General features: G+C 33.6%; 1 protein-coding gene across 2 annotated transcripts; it reads right to left on the reverse strand.

The window, feature by feature from the left end:
- Positions 1–7,235: 7,235 nt before the first annotated feature.
- LOC110094650 (AUGMIN subunit 8) lies at positions 7,236–23,478 on the reverse strand. Of its 2 annotated transcripts, none has more exons than XM_020819919.2 (8): positions 23,321–23,478; positions 23,190–23,230; positions 14,102–15,255; positions 13,664–13,783; positions 9,986–10,102; positions 9,792–9,881; positions 7,852–7,959; positions 7,236–7,330 (listed from the first exon to the last, which is right to left on the reverse strand). In XM_020819919.2, the coding sequence occupies exons 1-8, from the start codon at positions 23,374–23,376 to the stop codon at positions 7,250–7,252; spliced, it is 1,767 nt and encodes a 588-aa protein (XP_020675578.1). In that variant the 5' UTR covers positions 23,377–23,478; the 3' UTR covers positions 7,236–7,249. The 2 variants fall into 2 exon arrangements, with proteins under 2 accessions (XP_020675578.1, XP_020675579.1); XM_020819920.2 differs by having other exon boundaries at positions 14,102–15,394; positions 23,321–23,439.
- Positions 23,479–23,878: the final 400 nt, after the last annotated feature.

The raw sequence follows: 23,878 nt of genomic DNA on the forward strand, positions 1-23,878 counted from the left end.
GCAAACAGAGCCCTACACAGGGTCCTGGTCAAGGACGGGCTGGACACGAACTTCTCCTCGAAGATGTGCTGGATGATCTCCCTGAGGGTTTATCCACCATATTGAGTACCCACCCATACCCACCCATAAGTCTATGAGTATACCCATACCCACCCATATCCATTGGGTATGGGTGGATACGTGGGTGGGTGTGGGTGCCCAATTCTGGGCTCTGTTTGCAAACTAAGGCTAAATCATCAAATTCAGAAGAAAAAAAATTTTAATTTGTGGATGAATCGAAGTGTCTTTGTCATTCAATGCATTGCCTATTTATAATACTAATGTTAGTTTTAAAACTAAAAATATAAGAATGAAATTGAAAATACATTTATTTCCTACTTGAATAAGATTGTGTGTGGCTCCCATTTGAATTTGAATATCTCATTGTATTTGACTTGAATCAATTCTATTGGACCAAAAAGAACTATATTCAATAGAGTTGACTTCAATATAGTATTCCACCAGATCTGGTGCAACCTTTTGTAGTCCTTCCTTGCCAATCAATTGTCAATTGGGGATAATTTCTTATATCTTACTAAGAATTTATCTAGAGTATTTGCGTTTGTATTTGACTTGCCAATGAAAATTCCATCAATTTCATAGAATTTAGGTTGCGACGGTCTTTGTAGTTTTGAATTGAGTTCACCTAAGCCAACGTTACTCATCAATTTTCATGATATAGCCAAAGATCCTTCATATTAAAGATTGGATTTGTAACTCAGAATTAAAATGGAAAGAATTGTCTATTTATTGTTTTAAGAATTTATTAGAGCTTCTATAAATCATCAATATAAACAATAACTATCGAAAGAAACTAAAATCATATACATCAAGGCATTTGATTTGGCTAAAGGCTTTTGATGCACTAGGTTTCCAAGTGAATTTGTCATGTTTCAAAGCTTCAATGATTAGTGTTATATTGGACAACACAAGGACTAAGATGCTTTTGGAGTAAAACTTTATGAAGTAGCTTATCTATTTATTTCCTTAATTATGGTGCTCAGTGGGGTTTATTCTATATTATGGGAGATTAGATAATTGTGAATTTGGGATTTAGGCCTCGTTTGGGACAGCTTTTTTGCTGCTTCTCAAAGCAGCTTTTTAGTATAAAAATTAAAATTTTTGTATTAAAAAGTTGCTTTAAAAAACAATAAGAAAGCTGTGCCAAACGAATCCTTAGTGTATGAAATGTTGGATTTCTCTTATGGAAGGGAGCTTGTCCAATAATTCCTCTAGTGTTGATGAGGTTTGCATTAACATTTTTAGCTTGCTGAAGGCGTGAATCGATCAAATGTAATAATTCTCTTTTCATGCTCTTAAACTCTACTTTATCAACCTTGTATCCAAGAGTGGTCAAATCTACCTTATTTCACATGTGGTGAATAGTTAAGATTGGCTCTAGGATATAGTTCACTACATGTGACAACTAGATGCTTAATGCCTATAAATAGGTAAGATTAGCTCTAGGATATATAGTTCACTACATGTAGTCAATTAATTGTATGCTCTCTCAAGCATTGATCAATCACTATCAATTGGAGTTTAGCATTCTTGTTGTGATTGAGTTTCTTTTGATTTTAAAATTTGGCTTGTGAGTTGTGCTTGATGTAGGGTTCTCTAGTGGCATCAGAGGGAGAAATTTAATTCTTTTCTCTTTATGCTTGAACACATAAGAATTTTCTCTCTTGTAGAATACCATACTCATAAATCATGATCTACCTAATAAGATGTAGGCTATATCCATAAATACATTGCTATGAATATTAACTTTATAATTGTTAGGATTGGTTCAGTTTTAAGTTAAGTTGCTCTGCAAGACATCATATCGTTGTCAATGGCTATATATAGATGTTATATGTTGATGTATTGGTGGGGAAAATTAAATAAAATGTTAGCATTGTTTTCCTCCAAGTTATGCTCCCCCGGCTCTCTCTCTCTCTCTCTCTCTCTCTCTCTCTCTCTCTCTCTCTCTCTCTCTCTCAAGAATAGGAAGAATCTCCCCTCCTCAAGAATTCCCAAAAAATTGGTATTAGATCCTGGTGGAGGCAATCTCGAGTGGATGAAGGTTCTTATTCAAGAAAGGAATGAGGCAGCGGCCAGGCTACTGATGACGTGCGTCGGAGTAGGGACGCGGGACTTGCATGTCGCGCTGGGCCAAAAGGAGCGGAGGTTGTAAGGATCATATTGCTCGGGTTGTAGCGCGTGTAACAGAGCAGGGTTTGATGCAAGTTTGCAGCAGGGATATTGCTGGGCTTTGGGTGGAGTTTGGGCGGATGCACATAGGGTTGTGCAAGCGGGCAGTTCAGCTCCAGGCGATCGGGTGTGCGGGATTGAGCGGCAGGTTGATGCCGCGTAGGCGACACTAGGGTCAGGCTGATGGTTTCCTTGCGAAGATGCACTATAGATTGGTGGACGGGTTATGCACGTAGGCTGACAAAGTCCGGATAGTGAAAAATAAGAAGGGATTGTGGGAGTGCTTGGGGCTTAAGATAGACGGCTGACCTGGGCGTAATAATTGTGAAGGATTTTATCCTCTTATCTTGTAATTCTTGTTTCTCCTATTGCATTTGAATAAGATGCCAATGTATCTTGGCAAGAATTGATTGGCCCAAGCAATTATCTTCCACTTCTTAATCTTGGTTCTTGGTTCTTGTTTTTCTTGTGTCTTCTATACGTTACACTTCTTGGTCCAAGAAGAAGCAAAGCTACGGTTCAGACAAGGCTCTTTCACTTGGTATATGCATGAAGTCTAACAAAGAAAAAAAGGTTTTGTTGTTGTAACAAGTAGTGCAAGAGTCAATATCCTTCCTTCTAGATTTGTTGGAACGTGCATGGGTGCCTGGGGAAGATGGGCGAGCTGGATGGTGCTCATTGCTAGAGCTTAGGTATATCGTTTGGGAGCTGACGATGCACAAGGCATATACGTGTAGATCATGGGAGGAACAATGATGGGTGCAAGCACGCATGGGTTAGAATGCGTGTGATCGCAATTTGGGGCTGTGGATTGGAACGTATGATGGAGGCCGGACGTGAGCGGGATTGGGCTCGACTTGGCGGTTTGCTGACGGATTTAGTGCATGGAGTTGGTTAGATCGCAACAGGTGCGGATTCTTACGAACATGTGGTTCTTTGATATTCATTGTAAAATATGGAGTAAAGTGGAGATTGTTAGCAATGCCTACACATAGATGCTATATGTTGGCAATGCCTATACATATGTGAAATAGTGGAAACATGCCTATACATATGTGAAATAGTGGAAACCATTTTTGCTAATTTTTTTTTGGGACTTAAACTTTTGCAACTGCAAATATTTTAAGCTTTAATATGTTAGCACTTGCAAATCAAAATAATTCTACAAGAGAATAAATTTGGGTTTTGTATATTGTTAGTATTTTTTTGAGTTATGAGTGTAAGATATTTTGTGAACACTCTCTTATCAATTTGAGACTCATGTAAAGTTGGTTATTATTCATTTGTATTAAGTACATTTAGCCTAATTGGTGGTGGCAACTAGTTGGGTTGCATGCAAACCACTTAGAATTGCCTAATGATAAAGTTAATTGAAGCTAGTCTCATTTAAAAAGAAGCTTACTAATCCAAGTGTAATAAAAACTAAGAGAAAGATAAACTTATTCAAGTGGTGGTGCTCTAATCACCAACCACATATATTTGAAATACTCGTCAAATTGATTAAACTTTTATTTGGGAAACCAAGATTGAGACCTCCCCTCTTCCAATTTGAAGGATGTTATAGGAATTTGTTAGAGACTTCATCTTAATGTTTCCCCAAAGATTGTTGAGGAACCTTTTTCTCTAATAATAAAATGATGGAGCGGGTTGGGAGAGAAGTTATCAGGAGTTTGAAGATTTTCAAAGAGAGGAACATTGTTCATATTTTTTAGAAGAAAATAGAGTGGAGAGAAGAGAGGGATAAATGAGAATGAGAAATGATGAGCTTAACAACACCTACTGGTATTTTGGAAATCAAGGTTGTTTTGCGAACCAAACTTCAATTTTCAAGCTCACAAGCAAGAGAAAAAAAAATGTGGACAAAGAAAGGACTATTGTCATTCCATTTATCCACAATTTATAATATAAGATATTTGTTTTGAAATTTAAAAAGCATGAGTAAGATTAATGCTTCGTTTGGGGCAATTTTCTTACTATCTAAAGCATCTTTTTATTTTAAAATTTTTGTGCTAAAAATGATTTTAGATGGCATTAAGAAAGTCTCCTCAAACGAAATCTAAGTTGATATATATTTCTTTGATGAATAAAGCTTTGTGCAATCGCCATTTGAATTTAAATTCTTCCTTCAATTTATAATAATCTTCTCCTCTTTTTGCTAGTCATGTGTGAGTTTTTTAACACCCCACCGTTTGGTGCTTCATGAATGATAACTCTCCAATTGAATTTATTGTAACCTCCTTGAATACTTCTAATTAACCATTTTCATGAATGCTCCAAGCTTCTATTAAATCAACTAGCTTACATAATTAATGAAGTGCTTGCCTTAATTATATGATTACATAATCAATAGATTATATTATTTAATTTACTCATATTTGTGGTCTTATAATTGTTCTTGGAGCTTCATTAGATTGTCTTGCATCATGGTTAACAAAGAGTATGATGTTCATATTGATTGGAAGGATATATTCTACAAATGAAGGCAATAACTTTTGAGTGGAAGATTAATGATTCACTCTACATAAACGCATTTAAACATTTAGCATGAATCTAACGATCAAGAAGATGGGTGCCAAGTTTCAATGGTTGGCTAACATCAAACATTGATCATTAGTAGACATCGGGCAATATTCGATGGAAATGTAGACTCTAGGCAATATTAGGAGGCCAAATTTGTTATGCTCTTTATAGGAGGGGGAGATCAAATAACTGAGAATGTGTGAGTCAAATATTGGTGGTTCACGAACATTGATAATTGATCGTTAAGATGCATCAAGTGATGGTTAATAAGGAAAGCCAAAAAATTGGGCTATAATGAGTAGTCACATTAGTTATTCTTCTAATAAAATTGGAGATTAGGCAGCTGAGAAGATGGTCATCAAACATCGATTATTATCACTATTATGGGCATGTAGAGCATTAGGTCATAGTAGGCAATCAGGTTGTTAATTCTCTCGTTAAGAATAAAGATTGAGTAAATAAGAAGATGAGCGTTGGATGTTGACAATTCACATATATTGGATATGCGACCCAATTTTCCTAGGTGACTCATGTGCATCTCTTTAATGTTTAATAATAACAAATTTTATCTGATGTCATTTAATAGTTTGTTATATATATATATATATTTATTATTTTTAGTGGAAATGTTTATTTCCTATATATATATATATATATAGGTTAAGTATTTCGTAACAACCATCATGATGAAGAATCTTTCCACTAAGCTATGTTGGATATTGGTCACTTGCAGGCTTGGATCAAGCTTCTTTTTTTTAGGATGGATAAAATTTTAATTAATTAGACAACAATAATAATAATAACTTTAGTGAACTATTTTTAATGACTGCATTGATGATTCAAACCTCCTAGATTTTGATTTAGCTGTGTGCTATCGTCTTGTTCTTCATTGCCTCTTTAGTAGAGTAAGAATTAGGAATAATATTATAAAAATAAATAAATCATATTGCGTTCATATCTTTAGTTGAATGAATGAATATAAGGAAGCACTACTAGGCTTCATTTGAGACAGTTTTTTTATCGTTTCTTAAATCATCATTATTATACAAAAGTTTTAATTTTTTAACCAAAAAACTGCTTTAAGTAGGAAGAAAATTGTCTCAAACAAAGTCTTGGATGAATTTTGGTACTTTGCCATGCGTGATGAATTTAATCAATTTATTAACACAATAATATTTAACAAGGAGTATGATATATATAAAATAGACTTTTTCTTTTGGGACAACTTTCTCAATGCTTTGTAAAGCAATTTTCTAGTAAAAAAGATTAAAAAATTGCTTACATGTTATGCCAAATGAAGCCTAAATTACTTGCATTAATATCATGAGACTATGATGATCATATTGATCAAATTAATTTTCATTAATTTCTCATTTAGATATAATAAGACACATCAGCTACTAGAAATTTTAATGAAAAATTATGAAAAAAATCAATGCTAGATAGTGAGATTTAAAAAATAAACGAATAACATGTTATAAATTTTTAATTGAGCTGAAATAAAGTTGATAACGTGAAGAAATTAATAAATTTGAACAATATTTTTATGAGCGTCATACAAAATTGATAATATAATAAACAAAATCTTGCTTGAATCCAATAAAGCCATGTATATATGTTTAAGATAAATCTGGTGCTAAATATATATAAAAAAAATCTTTTTTTTTTTTTTTGTATAAAATAAAACCATCATGCTATATACAAGCCACTTAATGAATTGATTTATATGCTCATAAAATCATAGAATATGTACGCTCTAATGATGATTTTTTTTTAATATATTTTAAATATAAATAAAAAAATATTTTTGCAAAATAATTATTTTAGGATACGTGATGCAATTTTTTTTATTTTTACTTTGAGGCTGCTTGATTTGAATTACAATAGGTGAAAAATATTCCAACTGAAAGGATTTTGAGCTGCAGCTGTCCATCTGTCCATCGCCACTGCCATTTTCAACCGCTAAGAACGCCATTGCTGTAGGCGCTCACCTGTCATGGCTAACAACAACAACCACCACCATCATAGCTGCCCATCGCAACTGTCACCACCACCGTCACTATTAGCCCGCGCTTATTATCATGTTTTGGCCATTCCTCTACATTTATTTTACTTCAAGAAAAAAAAATTTAATTACCTACATTTATTATACACCCATCCAAAAAATTTTAAAACATTTCGAATATAATGCCATTCATTTTTCAATAAATCAAACAACCCCTATATGAAATAAAATGAAAGCATTAGGCTATGAAGAACCCAATACTATATAAAAAAATCTATATATTCACATACGGAAAGAATCAATCCAAAGAAAAAAAAAAGGAGAAGACAAAAACAAAATTAAATTTACATGTAAAAAGCTAACCTTCCAAATCCACCTAGAAATCTGCAGAGGACGAAAAATTAGCCGAAATTTTACCACAAAAAAAAAAAAAAAACATTTCTAGCAGAGGGTAGAAAATTCGGCTTCACTTTTTTTGTCCCATTTGGCTTTTCAAATTGTAATTTTTTCACCATTGTTATGATCGTGATGTCTGTTGTTGAGCAGATGTGCTCTAAGGCTGCATTCTTCCACCTGATTCATCAGACAGTATGAGAATATGTATAAGAAAAATGAGCAATTGACATTTAATTACTTCTATTTGTATCAATATCATAAAAAATCTCAAAGAGCGCAACAAATCTGTGTCACATTCTTTACTTATATTAAATTTTAAATGAGTTTATTATGGAAAACATAAAACATTAATTTATTAGTTTATATATATAGGATTTGACCGTTATGACTGTTATTTTCTCCAAAAGAAAAAGTTGAATATTCACATCTCAAATGAAAGAGCATTCACTAAGTAGAGATCCTAACTGATATTGTGATTTTAAGGATGAACGCTTGAAAGCCACTAACTTAATATGTTATTGGGAGGAACGAACGTGGAACATATAGCAAAAATTAATAAGAACATCATCAGTACAGCAACCATAATATTCAATTTCATATGAGCATGTAGATATGTATTTCCTCCAATTTCTTCCAATCTAATGTGATGTGTACTTTATGCAGGTAACTTTTTTTCACACACAATAAGAAAAAATTACCTGCATTGCTGCTGTTGCAGCTAATAATACTCTACATTCATCAAGCATTGCCTTTTCTTTTGCTGCTACTGCAGAAAGCTGCCAAAGAAGGCGTCTTGTACCCTCAGCCTGGCCAAGAAAGAACGTTCTATAAATCACAAATATCACCTAATCAAAAATGAATATTAAAGCCTCGGTTTTTATTAAAGATAAAAATTTATTATAAATATTTTATAAATTGAAACTAGGGCATAAAGTCAGTTATAAATTCATTCAATACAGAAAGGGGTATGATTATGTAATTGTAAATAAAAGATATTCAGTCAAAATGAAATTTTCAAGCAACAATCAACAAAGGAACAGTTCGAAAGTGAAATTTTGAACGTCATCTTATTAACTAGTCAACAATAAGCATACCACCTGTAATTTATGAAATAATAATTCAACTATATTAACCATATGCGGAGCTTTGAAAGTTGTCTCTGAATGAGTTTTCAACATATTGAATCCTGCGTTGACAATTTGAGATTGCTTTTTGTTGGGCACAAAATGAAAGAAAAGGAAACCCAAGCTTGCTCAAATCACTAAATCAAATACACAGAAATAGTATTTGACAGCACAAAAGCATAAATACAGCTTGTTATCTGGTTGGTGATTCTGTAAAATTAGTTCTTTAGAAACATAAAAGTTTGGAGGAAGATGGAGGATTATAGTTTCCTGAAAGGAATGCAATCTCTCAGATGAGCAGAGCAGGAAGGTTTGCAAAGCTTTACCATTATGCCGAGGAAAACAACTCAATAGGCAAGCCCGAATCATTGGGAAAACTTATTGTGATTTACTAGCTATCATTTCTCACTAAAGAGCAAGGAATTTTTTTTTTTTTTAACCTATATGTTGGAAAACTGAACTGAATTGAGATTTCGGGAACACCAACTGAGGTATTGAGAGCAATTGGGTTGGAAATCTTCAATAAAAAGCAATCATAGAGCCATTTCATACATATCATTTATGATATCCACTGTTAAGTAATTGTGAAGAAAGCTTATACAGAATAAAATACTTCTACATAAATTCGTAAAACATAATTGGCAATAGTGGCCTTTTGATGATTCAAGTCCTCCAGATGGCCATCATATATTCAATGCTTGCACCCAGATCTGGTACATAATTTTTTTCTTATTTAATCATGATGCCATGCTTACAAATATCTGATGTGGTAGTTAAATATATCTTATAGCAGAAAATGCGAAATTAACCCTTGCTTCTAGTGATCCTAATTAAATGGAATGATAATAGGACACGCTGCAGCTAAGATCACCATTCCATGCCGCATCCAATTCCCACCCCTCTTCCATCTCCTCTTCAACCCTACCACTTAATTCTTCTTTCAAAACATCATCCTACAAAAGGTTAAAACCTTCTGACAACCAGTATTCAGCATAGCAAAAGTTGACTTTTTGGTATGAAAGCATTGTACCTGAATTCTGGAATCTAATTTTCATGTTTACTTGCATGGAGCAGAGATTCTAAGCACAATTCTAACATTTGTTTTGATTGAAAATTATGAAAGGTTCTCACATCATGGAACAAGCCTTTGTGATATCTGTATAGCAAAAAACCTAGAATCCCTTAAGATATCTGAAGCCGATTCTTGAATCAACTTCTCATAATCTTGTTTTCCAATTTCTGTTCGAAAATCAAGCACTAATGTTTGGTTTTAAATTCACAATGCATAATATAATTTAAAATATCATCCAAACAAAGAAACAGTCCATTCAGTGGTGGAACTATCTTTGATTTTGTAGGAAATCCCATGACTAGTGACGCCTTAAATTTCATATATTAAGGCCTAAGAGACTAAGCAGAAGAAGAGCATTTATGATTTTGCTGGAACAGATGCATCATCATGAAAAAGAAACGCATCACTGGTATAATTTGTAGAATAACAGACAAGATCTTACCCTAGATAGCAAACTACAAACAGAAGAACCCATTGCTTGCATAATGTCAATAGCTGAGCTGACAGCATTTTTAACAGCTCTTAAATCAACCTGTAGAACCAAGAGCACACACAAAATTATAGCATTAACTAAAACAAAGAATAACATATACACAGCATATTCCACAAACTACAAGTTCTTCTATAATGGCATACCCTTGCCCCACTGGTAACTGGTAGTCGAAGCATGCTTGCTTTAAGAGCTTCAATTGTCCCAAATAAAGAGTTAGAATATTCTCCTTCCAGTGCAATCCAATCCTCAAGGGATGTTACCTGAATAATTAAGGAATTTGATACAAGAAACAATTAAATGTTATAAGATTGCATCAAACATGTGCTTATTCAATGCTTTCTTAACAAAATCCGATAAAATTCATATGATTGTTTTTTTTTCTTTTTTGCGGATATTTGAACCACTCGCCATTTTGTAAGAGAGCCAAAAAAATGCCACAATAGCTATTTGATGGCAGGCTGTCAACAAATTTCGAAGTACTTGAGTAATTATTCATTATTCATATTTCAGCATTAAAGTGTCAAGTTGCTATGCCAATTTTATTATATTATTCAAGTTCTATGCTATTTTGTTCTTGATTAGCTTTATGTTTAATGTTAGTGATTATGTATCATTTCTTCAAGACTAGTTTGATTTTTCCTATTCTTTTCTTAGGACAATTTTCTAATAAGGCCTGTTATTAAACATATTATCTAAGATATTGTAATTCAGATGGTTGATCATTCAGTGAAAGTTTCATGTTGTTTTTTCTTTATTGTATGCTTTGATGGCTCCTCCCTTCTAGTTTGTCTAGCGGGCAACCTCAAGTCGAGCAGTTAGAACGCCTTATACTATGTGCCAACACCAATATTATTTTTCCACTGAATTCTAACTCATTCTCCACCGTAGTTGCATTGAATGGTGTTAGTTTTAGATGATATGTGCTCGGTTCTACTCAACTTCATTTCTGCCAACAATAACTTATTTTTCTCACACTCCAAACTCATAACCCTAACCCACATTTAATAAAGTATCATGGATTTTTAATCATGACTAAATATCAATGGGCTATGTTATTACATTAAAAAATGAGCATAATTCATTTGAAGTATTTAATTGCATGAAAGAATTTTTACATCTCAGTTTTATGCACATTTGGAGCATTTAAAAATTTGAACTAAATAAAGTAAATGAACATGAAAGTTATAGGGAATTGAGCCAGTTAACCATAGCATCCAAATTTTAACAGTTTTGACAAAAAAACTAAGAAAGTTATACTCTATATACAAAGAGATGATCATTCAATCAGAATTTAGAGGATTTGATTAAATTGTTAAATAAAATTATATAAGTTTAATTATACTTTAAGTGCTAATGGTGCTTATTGGGTTAGTTACATCTATTAATGCATATAATGAGGATTAATTAATCCTGATTTGATTGTTAGAGGATAACCACAACATGAGATTTTAAGGATCGAATATAAGCTTTCCATGTATCCACCTTCCAGTAAGTTGGAGAGAGTTGTTACGATAAGAATGCTTTGGGCTTCTATTTCCTTCATCCTCAGGTAATTTTGAGTTGGAAAAATGTGTTAGAGCTTGTAGAAGAAAAGGAGAAGGCTTTGGAGGCTTGTGAAACAATTGGAGAAAACATTTCTTAATAGATTTTCACATTCTTGAGGTAGGAACCTTTGCCCTAACCTGGGAAGCAAGGATTTCTTTCTATTGCAAGTGTTACAGATTTGAATGTACTCATATGATATGATAATGTTTGACAACATGATGATGATGTAAACATAGTTCTTTATATTAAATTCTACATGATTATATCAAGCTTATGTTAAACTTTGAATATGAATACACATCGATATATGAAACCCTAAATGTAACCATGATTCCTTACAATGTTGTAAAACTCATGATTACATGAACATGAGACTTATAAAGTTATGATGAACATGTGAATATAAACTTCATAGCGTTACAAAAAGTGATAAAGCTATGATTTATATGATGATATGCTTCCCTGGACATGATACAATACATGTAATGCAAATGAGTTTCTATGAAAGTATGATGCAATTTGAAACCTGCAAGTGATTCTATATAATATTACATAAGGATTTGCATATGCTACAAGTACATACATAAAGTTATATTAATAATGTATATTGTATATGATATATTATTATGAATATGTCAAAATTCTACATGTTGAATGATTATTAGAGTTTGTGATATGTATATATGAATAATGACTAATTAACATGAAAGAATGCAATGCAATGCCAAGATTTCATCAAATGGAAAGGATGCCTACTATAGATATGAACGATCCAAAAACTGGCAGAACAAGGATTACTTCTGCAGGATAGGAACCCTAATGTGCATGTCTTAGATGATTATAAGGGAATGCATGCAGTCGGCTCAATGATTTGATTTATAAGTGAGATAATTATTAGTACCACACATATGAGATCCGATTGATAAATATATATGATATTTGATCAGCTAGCTGACAGCTCTAACATAATACATGTGCTGTGAATAATGTTATTTAGGAAAATACAATGAGAAGGTGAAATAATGATCTAATTATGTTTTGATCTAGTGTATTTGTGTATAAGTTTTGCTGTATCGTTTTAAAGGAAATAAGGTACTGGACATGTTAAAAAAGATTATGATGTATAGTGACTTGAGAAGGTAAGGCTTTGATGTTTATGAAATGAAAAGTAAATACTAGGTTTCTTTTATATAAATGTTATTAGAAAGATAGTGGCACCATGAATTGATATAAAATTTGATGATATGGATTGTTTGGAAAAGAATTACGAGATTATGGTTTGAGAGAATTATTTCTCTCTTTATATAACCTGCCTTAGCATGAACTACTCCAACGTAGAAGCTATGTTAGATAGGAAGTGCACAAATAACATCAAGTCTAATTTTTTCTATAACCAACTAGCCTCCCTCACACCTAATTCAATCCATTTGAGTTACCAATTCCTAACTTGACACAATCAATCCAAGCAAACCCAATCAGGTTCAACATAAACCAGCTAATCCAACTCAATCGACCCAACCTTGAATGTTCCCTACTCAGTCTAAACATACGACCAAATGAAAAAAAAAAAAAAAAAGGAAAAAGAAATAAGTTCTTTCAGGAAAATGTTGTTAAAATCATTAATCAATTGTACAATTCACTAGAAGACTACAAGAGACTCTTAATAAATGTTATAAGGCGTTAGTACATCCTCTAGAAGCATTTTAAATCTTTGTAGTAAAGTTATTAACAACCTAGGGAATTGACAATAAATCATTAACATAAGTTCAAAGGACTTGCAATTAATAAGACCATATGTCATAATAATAGTGTCAAATTGATGTATTATGTTCATTTTATATGTTATGCTTACTATTTTGTCCATGGTTGCATTTTGTTAATTTTTAGTGATTAATATGGCACTCTCCATTAAACACTAGTTGTATTTCCTAATTTTTCTTCCGGTAATTATGGCATTTGAAATAAAGCCTATCATAATACATAATGCCTAGGTCTTGTCATTTAGATGTTTGAACATTCAATGAGTTTTCTATTTCTTATTATCAGTTTGATGAGTCCTTCCTAGTTTGTGTTACGTGAAAGCCCTAAGTTGTGTAGGTAACCCTAGCTTGTGTATTGGGGAACCCAAGGTTGTGTACGGGAAACTTCCAATACATGTTCAGGCTAATTTTATCTTTTTATTTTGTTATACATCAAGCATCAGTCAAATGGAGAGAGGCCAGGCACACCCTTTTAAATCTTAAGCATTGATTTAGAGAAACAAATAAAGACATTACCTGTTCTTTAAGAAGCATCTCCAACTTCATTTCTTGCTTGAGGCTTTCAATGCTGATCTTTTCCTTGGTTACAGAATCTTGCAGCTTAGAGGTAGCATTCCACACATTTTTACATATGTTCTGTTCTTCATTATCAAGAATCAGAGGATCGTTTTATCAATTCGGATAACAAGAGAAATATCATGAAAGTTATTATACAAAAGTCATGAAAGTAACATCCTAGGAAAGCTTCAAATAAAGGATGTATATATAAAGCTATGCTTATTCACAAGCCAAATTCATTTTTATAACAACTCAGCATTAGTTATGACATTAGAATGAATGTCCTTTTTTTAATGGTTATATGCCAATTTCCATCTTGAACTGTCAAGTTAACAACTATCAGCTACATATATGCATGCCATAATTCTTGCTATGGAATCTTTTGAATCAATTTACCTCTGCTGCTATTTTCTGGGTGGCTAAGGCAACTTCAGCCTGGCAATTAACGAAGCGCCATTGCAGTTCCCTGTTATGCAGCAATCGAAGTTGATGGATATCTTCCATATCAGCACCTTTTGTCCCTTTTCTTTTATCTAAAATATGGCCAAGTACCCTGGATGAAGAACCTATTTGATTCATTGTGTTATTAGATGAAATAAATGGAGATGATGGCCTTGAGCTTGATGGACTCGGTATTCTTTTAGGGGCAGATGATGATAGCATTGAAGCATTATTAGGTGAAGAGGGGCGACACAAGGTAACTGCAGGCAATGATAAAGTCCTACTTGGGTTTGTGGAAGGAAGGGCTTTTTCTTCTTCTACATGAGGTGAAGTCACATTTACAGTTCTATTCGATGATTTATGGATGCTTTTACTGATACCATCAGTTACTGGAATATTCCTAGTTGGTGAAAGTCCTCGTGATTGAAGCATTAAAGAAGCAGCTTTTTCAATTCTATCAGTCAAGTTCATGCTCCTAGAGAACGCCATTGTAGACACCTTCCCACCCTTCATAGCTGGCCATCTATGTTGCGCAAGGCTAGAATTTTCTGATTGTTCAGATGTGTTCCTCCCTGTTAGTGGAATCCTCTTCCTCTCAGAAGCAGCTTTAGTTGCATTCTTCAATGTATGATCTAAGGAAGTACTCCTAATTTGTCTATCCTTCCTGCTAACACAACCAAAAGATTCAGACTGGAAAGAAGAAGACAAGCTCTTCATTGATGGCCACAGTCCATCAGTTGCACGTCCACCAAATGCTCTTCTTGAAGGAATTTGTTTCTCTACAGTACCATCACACACAGAGGATGGTGGTGTGGAAGGCCTTGAATTAGGTGGTGAAGGCAAAGTGGGTCTTCGTAATGGAGATGAAGGGGCCGAAGAAGACTTTGTTGAATTGGTATTGGGCCTCTTCCTATCTGCTGATTGAGCACGCATAGGAACTGATGCGTCTACTATGGCAGATTTCCTAACCAAAGATGGAGAAGAAGAACGAACGGTAGCTGAATGTACAGTCTCAGACCTTGATTTTGAAGCTTGCCTATTCTTGATTTTTGGAATATCAGCATTTTGTTTCTTTATTTTGACCGGATTTGCCTTACAAACATCTTCTCCTGTGCACAATTTTTGCTTCACTATAACTTTGGATGCTTATCGTTGAATAAATCCATGAACAAAATGCTTGAAATTAGAACATATTCACAACTCTTTCATATAACTGCCAAGCTATAGCAATGGCAACAAAATTACTACCTGCATTTGAAGAGCATACAAAATCAAGATAACTGAAAATGTAAAAGGAAAAAAAAAACAAGATAAATTAAATGTAATCCTACAAATTGAGAAGCTCAAACAAATCCTTTGGGCTGTTTAGCAACAAGATTTATGCAGGATTGCTAAATCCTGCCAAATGGGACTTGAGCAGCCGGTTAATCTCACGGCGGAATAAATCCTCCGTTTCCCTCTTCTTGCCGTAAATCCCGGAGTTCGACGGATTGAAGGGATTTGGCTGAAGAAGCGCGCTAAAGGGAGAAAGATGGTTACCTTCGCAACGAGCAAGCTCCCGCCGCTACTTCCGATCGCCGAACTGTCGCGAAATCCGACTCGACAGGAAGGAATGTCATCGAAGTAGGCGAAGAAGCCCTTTAGCGATTCGTTCAAAACCCTACCACACGCGAATTCGAACGGCGACGAAGCAGAGAAAAATAATCCGTAAAAATTACTTAGGCTATCGAAAGAGAAGAAGTTGCTCGTCCTCCCACCTATTTTCAGGCTTTTGCGGAAAATAAAAACGTATTCTCTTCCTTTATTCAATGTCAGTTGAGGACAATGCGATGGTTCGTTTGGAATGATTTTTTAAAATAATTTTTATATTAAAAAATTATTATAAAAATAATAAAAAAATTAACTCAAATGAAAGCTATTTAAAATCTAAATCTATATAAATATTAAAATATTTTAAATTTTATTATTAAATTTTGAATTGATGATTATAAAAATAATTTTATTATTTATTAGCCAAATCAGCTTGTATGTATAATTATGTTTAAGCTTCATTTCAATATGCATTTAAATATTCAAGAGAAATTTGATTACAAGTATTTACAATTTAAAAAAATTTAAAATAAATTGTATAAAAATTTTAAAAGTTTATTTTTTTATTTAAACTAATTAAACAAATTAATATGGATAATCGCTTCCCTACGGGTCTCTGATAATTATCGTTTGATTATGATTCTTTATAACATCATCGCCTAGTCATTGCTCGTCGTCTAATTACAAAAACTATGAATTTTCGACCACTGCCACTAAAGGGCATAAACTAATTGTGTAAGTATTTAACCGAAAAAGTATTAAAAAGTTCTCTTTTAGTTTTTATTAAAAATTAATCATTCAAAAAAATAAGATGAATTATGATATTTACGTAAAGGTGATTGACTATTTTTTAGGTGATATGTAAAAATATATTGTCGATTCGATAATTATTTTCTTAGACATCCATAAAAAGATAATGATATAAAAATCAATATATATTTTCTTATAATTTAGCACAAAAATATTTTTTTCTCATAATTTAGTAAAAAAATTAAACTAATTAGTTAATTAATTATAATAAAAGTTAATAATTACTTGAAGTTCATATATATTTTAACAAAAATTATAATAAAATTTATGTTACATATAAATTTAGTATAAAATCTTAATTCCTTATAATTACTCTAAAACCCCTGATGGGAACATAAATAACAAAAGCTATTTTTTTTAAGAAATTTGACCAAAATTCTTGAGTTTTAATTTAGAAAAAAACATATCAAACTTACACCTAAACCCAAAAAATTGATAAATGTATAAATTTAAAATATATTTAATTTCAAGCTTGCTTAGATTTTCAAAAACATAAAAAAAAAACCCAAATCTAATATAATTCTACATATGATATAATAAAAAAATTATGATAATAAGTATTATATATATTTTTAATAAATATTAAATAGCAATTCTAATATAATAACTCTGATATTTTTTATATTTAATTGTGACCATATGAAAAAAAATTAAAATAAAATTAATAAATTTGTAAGCAAAACGTGACTCATATAAAATATATAATCGAATTCTCCTAGTTTACCAAGTGTGAGAACGTACCCTATAGATAGTCAGAGAAATCCTAGCCACCTTTCGTTTTCCCTCTGGATTCCCTAGCTACCTTTCTTGCCTTCAACTCTGCTGGAGGCACCCTCATATCCTCATAGTGAATGAAATCACCCCCTCCTTAGTCCTTATAATAAGCAGCTAGCCCCTTCTCTCCACAAGATGTGTTATATAGAGCCTTTTTCACAAATGACTTTCCCCTCGATCCTCCAATACCAAACCCTACTTCTTCCTCTATTTCTCCTAACCTGCTTCAGAGCCCCTAACCTTCTTCCTTTCGTAACTGGAAATGTATTTTGACCTCTAAAACCCTACTTCCTCATCTTTCTATGTCAAATATGTCCAGCCATCCGACAACATCACTCACATCTCTGAGCACAAGGTTGAAGAAGGTGCTATGGAGTGGAATTTATCACTGGTTGGGTATGTTATTAGACATCGTCCTCACTATGAAGCACTTCTTAGAGCCATTAAAAAAACCCGGTAGCTTAAGGGAAGTCTCTCTCTCCTCTCCCTTAATGATGGTTTCTTTTTGTTTAAGTTTTCTTCTCCAAATGTTTTTGAAATGGTTTGGTCAAGAAGAACATGGTTATTTTTTCAGAAATGCTTTCATTTTTAATAAGTGGTACGTGTACTTTGTTCCTAAGAAAGATAAGTTTGATTCTTTGCCCATTTTGATAAAAATCCATAACTTATTTCTGGCTTGCTAGAACCCGACTAGTATTTCTAAAATATGAAGCCTTGCTGGTATACCACTTGCAGTTGATAGTCTAACCATTAAAAAAAAAACAAGACTCATGTTTGTAAGAGTTTGTGTTCAAATTGACAAATAATCAAAGCTCGCTAATGAGATAACAGTTAATATAGCTGGAAATATGCATAACTTGAGAGTTTAGTATGATTGAAACCCCCTCCCTTACCCTGGATGTGAATCCCTTAACCACCCACATTCTCTTTGTCCAACCATGCAATAAAAATCATCTTCTTCATAACCCCCCCCACCCCACCCCTCAAAAGACAGAAGCAGGAGTCGAAAGACGCATAATCATTCAACTAAGCAACCTCCTGATCCATCCATATATGTAAACCTTCTAAAGCCCCCTAATACTACCGATCCATCCACCTCCATCATGTAAGACCTATTTCTATTGAAAGTTTAAAAAAGCAGGTTTTGAAAAGGTTAATCTTCTTTGGGAAATTTAATTTTGAAATTTTAATCTCAAGATCAAACACATCATTATGAACAGTATATTGCCCCGAGAGGCAAAGACATCGTTCTCTAATGGGTTTAGATAGTGAATTTAAAGATTTCACTTGGGCCATAATAGTCAGATATGATTGAGGGAAGAATTACATTTAATCCCTAAGGGTCAACATGAAGTTCTATCGAGTATGTAACTATGATAGTCTGGATAAGAGATCATTAGTTTCATATTTAAAGTCTTGATAAGAAAGGATATATCTTCCCAAGGGAATAAAATGTCATTTACTAATCAATCGTTTGAATAAGACGATAATAATCATTTTCAATTTTTTTTCCCAAAGAATACTAGTTGAGTTTTACAATCAATTTTGAAAAAGTGGATGTGGGCTCTAAATCTCCTATGAGCGCAAGCCCTCATAGTTAATTGCATCGTAGGGAGGTTAAATTTTCTATGAATACTCTCGATTAAAATAACGGTAGAAATTTCATTTAAGGAATTTTTTAAGAATGATATCAAAGGATGTGAATTAGAAAATTGAATTGAGAATGGATCAAGATGGAAGATTTATTTCTAGAGTCAATGGATGAGACTTTGAGATTTTAAAATAATGCAGAAGTGTTCCAATCTAATCTAAGTGTTGAGCTTTAAAGTTAAGTTTGAGAGGATTTTTAATTTGAGTTAAGTCATTTATTAGAAATTTATGATTATATTCCAAAAGTTTAAGGTCTTAAGCTCTGAACCTGACTCGGAACCTAAATCTAAATTGACACTAGACAATAGTGGTCCGAATATAACTAATGCAATCTAGACTTACCACAACTTGGATTGGGAAGCCAGCTAATCACATAGGCGATTTAAAATCATGAGTCCGATCTTTATATGAAAGAGTGATAGGGATGTTATTAATTAGAGTTTTGAGGAGTTCGGCCTGACATCTACAGCATATCCTAATTGAACCCTTAACTTATATAGGGTGAAATTTTTTGAATCAAATGCAATTAAAATTTAGACTCTTTTAGATTGGTTTCTAATATAATGCATGCTGATCGACATGATGAAATGTATAAATTAAGATGTAGCAATTTTTTAAAAAGGCTTAAAAAAATATTTTTCCCTAGAGATTGCACAACATCCCCTTGATAGATCTGCACTCTCACAAGTCAGATGATCAACGAGAACCATAGGTGGGGAGGTGACTAATATGGAGGAAAAATTAAAAATATTATTATGCGGACTTTCGATGGTCCCGATCATACTTCTTAAATTGTTAGAGTTTTTATGTTATCCTAAAAAATTTTATTTAGATTTAAGTAGAAAGAATTTTTTATATGTACCCTCATGAGCTTCCGATAAGACTCCAGGCTAAAACAAAACACGACATGCAAATCACTAAAAAATTAAAAAAAAGTATATGTTTCATAATCGCAATGTAACTCTCAACCTCCTATCACCATTTTTGTAGCTCCCAATGGAAGCTCATCTTCTAATTTAAACAATCCTTTCTCAAACCATGCTACTCCAAATGAACCACCTACCACCAACCTTCTTCTCAACAAGTTCTCAAACTTGGTGTATGGTCTAGAAGATTTCTCTAATGCCTCTCCAAAAATTCATAATCAACTACATAAAGTTATCTAAGACTCTAAAACCTCCAACGCCCCCTCATCTAAACCTAATGGCATTCCCATTGGAAAAAATTTCCCTCCTCATCCCCTAAATCAAAATGACCAGTATTAATTTTGCTTCTTAAAATGTGCGAGGTTTTCATGGTTTGGATAGGGGGGCACGTAAGAGCCTTGTTAAATCCTACTACCTTTATGTCGTCTCCATTCTTGATGCTAAAGTTAGTCCTAATATATTATCTAATAAATAATTTTTTGCTTATCATGTCCTCTTTCCCTCTGAAGGAAGTTGTAATTATTTCCATTTATCCAAGCCGGATCGTATTTGGATTAAATGGAATTCTATCAAAATATCTTTTTATTGACTCTTTTATAAGCTCCCAAATCATTAATGGTCGAGTAGAAAATGAATTATAATCTGCATTTTGATGTATTTGTGGTGTATGCTTATAATACTCCTTTTGATAGTAGCTCTTTATGGTCTGATCTGAACCAAACTAGTTCTAATATCTTAACTTAATTCTAGTTTTTCTTGGGCTATTATGGGAGATTTAAACTGTTATAAAATGCATAAAGATAAGATTGGTAGTGTGCCCCTTCCCATATTGAAACTTTGGGAGCTTAATAATATGGTCTTTGATAATGGTTTGCTTGACCTAGCTTCCATTGATCGACTTGAGAATCCTGTCCATATTAAATTGGACAAGATTTTTTTTTATTGATAATTGGTTGCAAAGGTTCCCTTCTTCTAATTTCAAGGTGAATTTTCCATCAGGCCATCACAATTTCGCACGACTGATGACTCACACCGACCAAATTAGGGCAAAATGAAAGAACTAATCCTCCATAAAAAATAAAGAAATCTAAAATAGATATCGAAACAACCGACCACCATCAAACCAACACTTCAAATAATTAAGAGTTATTCAAGATATTACCAACCGTTGCAAGTCGCAACTGAGAAATGGAGAAAGGAAGAGGATTCAAGGAGGAATTTCGAAGCCAGATGTTTCAGAAGATCATAAGAAGATATCAAGAAGTGAAGAAACCTCCATCAGCTCCTCCACGATTCCACGCCTCCACGCCATCCACGGCTCCACCCCAATGCCAGAGCGTAAGAGCGAGGAGAAAGCGAGAAATGAAACCCTAGAACCCTCTCGACTCTCGAAGTCTCGAACAGTCGACTCGCCTCGTGGGCTCGGCTGCACATTTTATTAAAACGAGTGCTTCGCGGGTTATTCGGGTCGACCCGCGGGTTGACGGGTTGACCCGAACCCGACCCGAATATATAAATGGGTCAAATCCATAAACCCGGACCCGGCCCATTTCTTTCACGGGTTGACTCGAACCCGGATTTCTCGGGTCGGTTCGCGTCGGGTTAGCGGGTCGTGTCAGGAATTGACAGCCCTATGTGTAGGTTATAATCTTCCTCTATAACATGGGTGAAGACTATCTTGAAGGATTCTAAAGACTATCAATATTTGGTAAAGGCCAGTCTTCTGATGTAGGCAACTACAAGTGTATCAATAGTGGCAGTTAAGCAATGGGCTAATGATGGTAGTTAGGAAGTAAAGGGGCTGATGGAGGTCGAGAGATAACAAGCCAAAACTAGCAGTTGGGTGAAGGGCCAATAATGATGGTGGTTAGGTTATACTCTACTGAAGGAAGTAAGCATCCATGTTGACATGGGTTGATAGCGAACAACCCAACTGAGGGGGTTAGGTGGTGTGCCAATAGTAACAATCTAGCATCACAATAATGATGCCAATTAAGTAAAGGCTTGATGGTGAAAATGGCTCTGATCTTTTCTAGAAGAAGAAATTGAAGGAGATACTTCAAAGTGTCATATAAAAAAGGTCATGAGAAATCCATCTAAGATGTTTGACCTATCCAAAGTTGTTTGCCAAAGTATTACTTAAAGGTATTAACCGGTCAAGATAAATCTACTGTGAATGTTTGAGATATCAAATATTATTTATCAGAGGGTTACTCAATGATGTTAATCTTTATAAAAGAGATCGAGAGAAATCCATCAAGGATGTTTGACTTATCCAAAATTGTTTATCAAAATATTACTCAATAGTGTTAACATGTATGGAAGAGATCGAGGGAATCCACTAAGAATGTTTGACCTATCTGAGGTTATTTGTCAGAGCATTGATCAATGATGTTAACATGTATGGAAGAGATCGACATAAATCCACCAAGGATGCTTGACATAACCAAGGTTATTTTCCAATGTTGCTTGATGACATTAACCTATATCAAAGAGGTCGGGAGAGATTTATAATTAAGTTTTATTTGACCTAGCCGTGTTATTTGTTAAAATATTGCTTGATGACATTAATTTATATGGAAGAGGTATAGATAAGTCCATTAAGTATGTTTGACCTATCTGAGATTATTTGCTAAAGTGTTGGTTGATGGCATTAACCTATATGGAAGAGGTTGAGGGAATTCATTAAAGATGTTTGATATATTCGAGATTGTTTATTAGAGCATTGCTCAATAAAACTAACTTGTGTGCAAGGAGATTAAATCAAATACCCTTGGACCGATTATACCTTGATTTGGAGGGAGTGAATGCTACGTGCATCCCAAATTGAAGGTGAATATTAGTTTATCTTTAAACTATTACTGTCTTTTTGAGACCGGGATTATGATCTTGCCCAATGAGTAGAAGTCCAACAAGGGACTGAATATAGTTTAGGGTTCACTTGAAATCTTCTTGTATTGGTCAGAAGCTTTACTAATAAAATTATTTTTTTGACAAGTAACAAATCAGAGGGATTTTCTTGACCATAATTATATTCGAGATTGTAGCCAATGTCCCCCCCCCCAATCTAAATCTAGTTTCCATGAAATTAATGCAATAATGACTGATGGTCGAGAGGTGATAAAATAATGCTTGCTTGCCATTGCAATGAAGATGCACTCAATATTGAACTAAACTATTAAACAAAATCAAACGATAACGCCGAGAATCTTCACTATAACAACAGGAAACACACTTTTCTAGATCGTTGTATCATTAAAAACTAAAATCTTTCAATAAAGAATAGAACTAACCTATGCTCGTGTCCTTGGGAAGCCCGCCGATGAAGATCTTCCTGTATGCCAAAAGAAGAAAATATTAGAGGACGAAGACAGATCTAACAGAAAATAACTAAAAAAACATGTAATAGGAGAAGACATCTCACCCGGGGCTTGCACCATCGTGCTCCGAGTTCTTGGGATCGTCCTTCCTGGAAGCCATGAGATCCTCCTGAACAAGACCGCAAGGGTTACGCTTCTGGGAGGCGCACAACGAAGACTAGGATTTTGAGTCACAGATAATGAAGGGGTATTTATAGGGGCCTCGGCCTAAATATGCTCCGTCGGTTTTTCTGGAGAGGTAAATATTTAGCGATCTGGAAGCTTCCTCTCGCTCCTTTACCTTCAATCTGCTGGACCGTTCAAAAAATTGAACAACTTTCTTATGGCTACAAAAAATTAACATACCTTGTTATAAAAATCCCTTTCGCAACATAAAAATTTAAAAATAAAAAATAAAAAAAAAATTATAGCAAGAAAAGTGTGGTAATAATGTGTATAATAATAAAGCTATAAAAAGATTATTTCAAATGCACCCTAATTACTAAGGATTTATTTGAATCTATCGTTATAAAGAGATAAGTATATTTTTTTAGAATTTTTGTCACTGTTTTTTTTTTTTTAATTCTTTTATTTTTTTTTAGGGGATATTACTCTTTAGGATT

Source organism: Dendrobium catenatum, unplaced genomic scaffold (genome assembly GCF_001605985.2).
Source record: "Dendrobium catenatum unplaced genomic scaffold, ASM160598v2 fragScaff_scaffold_0, whole genome shotgun sequence".
NCBI lineage: Eukaryota > Viridiplantae > Streptophyta > Magnoliopsida > Asparagales > Orchidaceae > Dendrobium > Dendrobium catenatum.

Bases quoted from the DNA above. Each gene is read 5' to 3' on its own strand.
- LOC110094650 (XM_020819919.2), bottom strand. From the start codon at position 23,376: ATGGCTTCCAGGAAGGACGATCCCAAGAACTCGGAGCACGATGGTGCA. The intron at 9,882-9,985 runs GTATGCCATTAT...TTGGTTCTACAG, and splicing joins CAGTTACCAGTGGGGCAAGG to GTTGATTTAAGAGCTGTTAA. The intron at 7,960-9,791 runs GTAAGATCTTGT...TTTCTTGGCCAG, and splicing joins TTTGTAGTTTGCTATCTAGG to GCTGAGGGTACAAGACGCCT.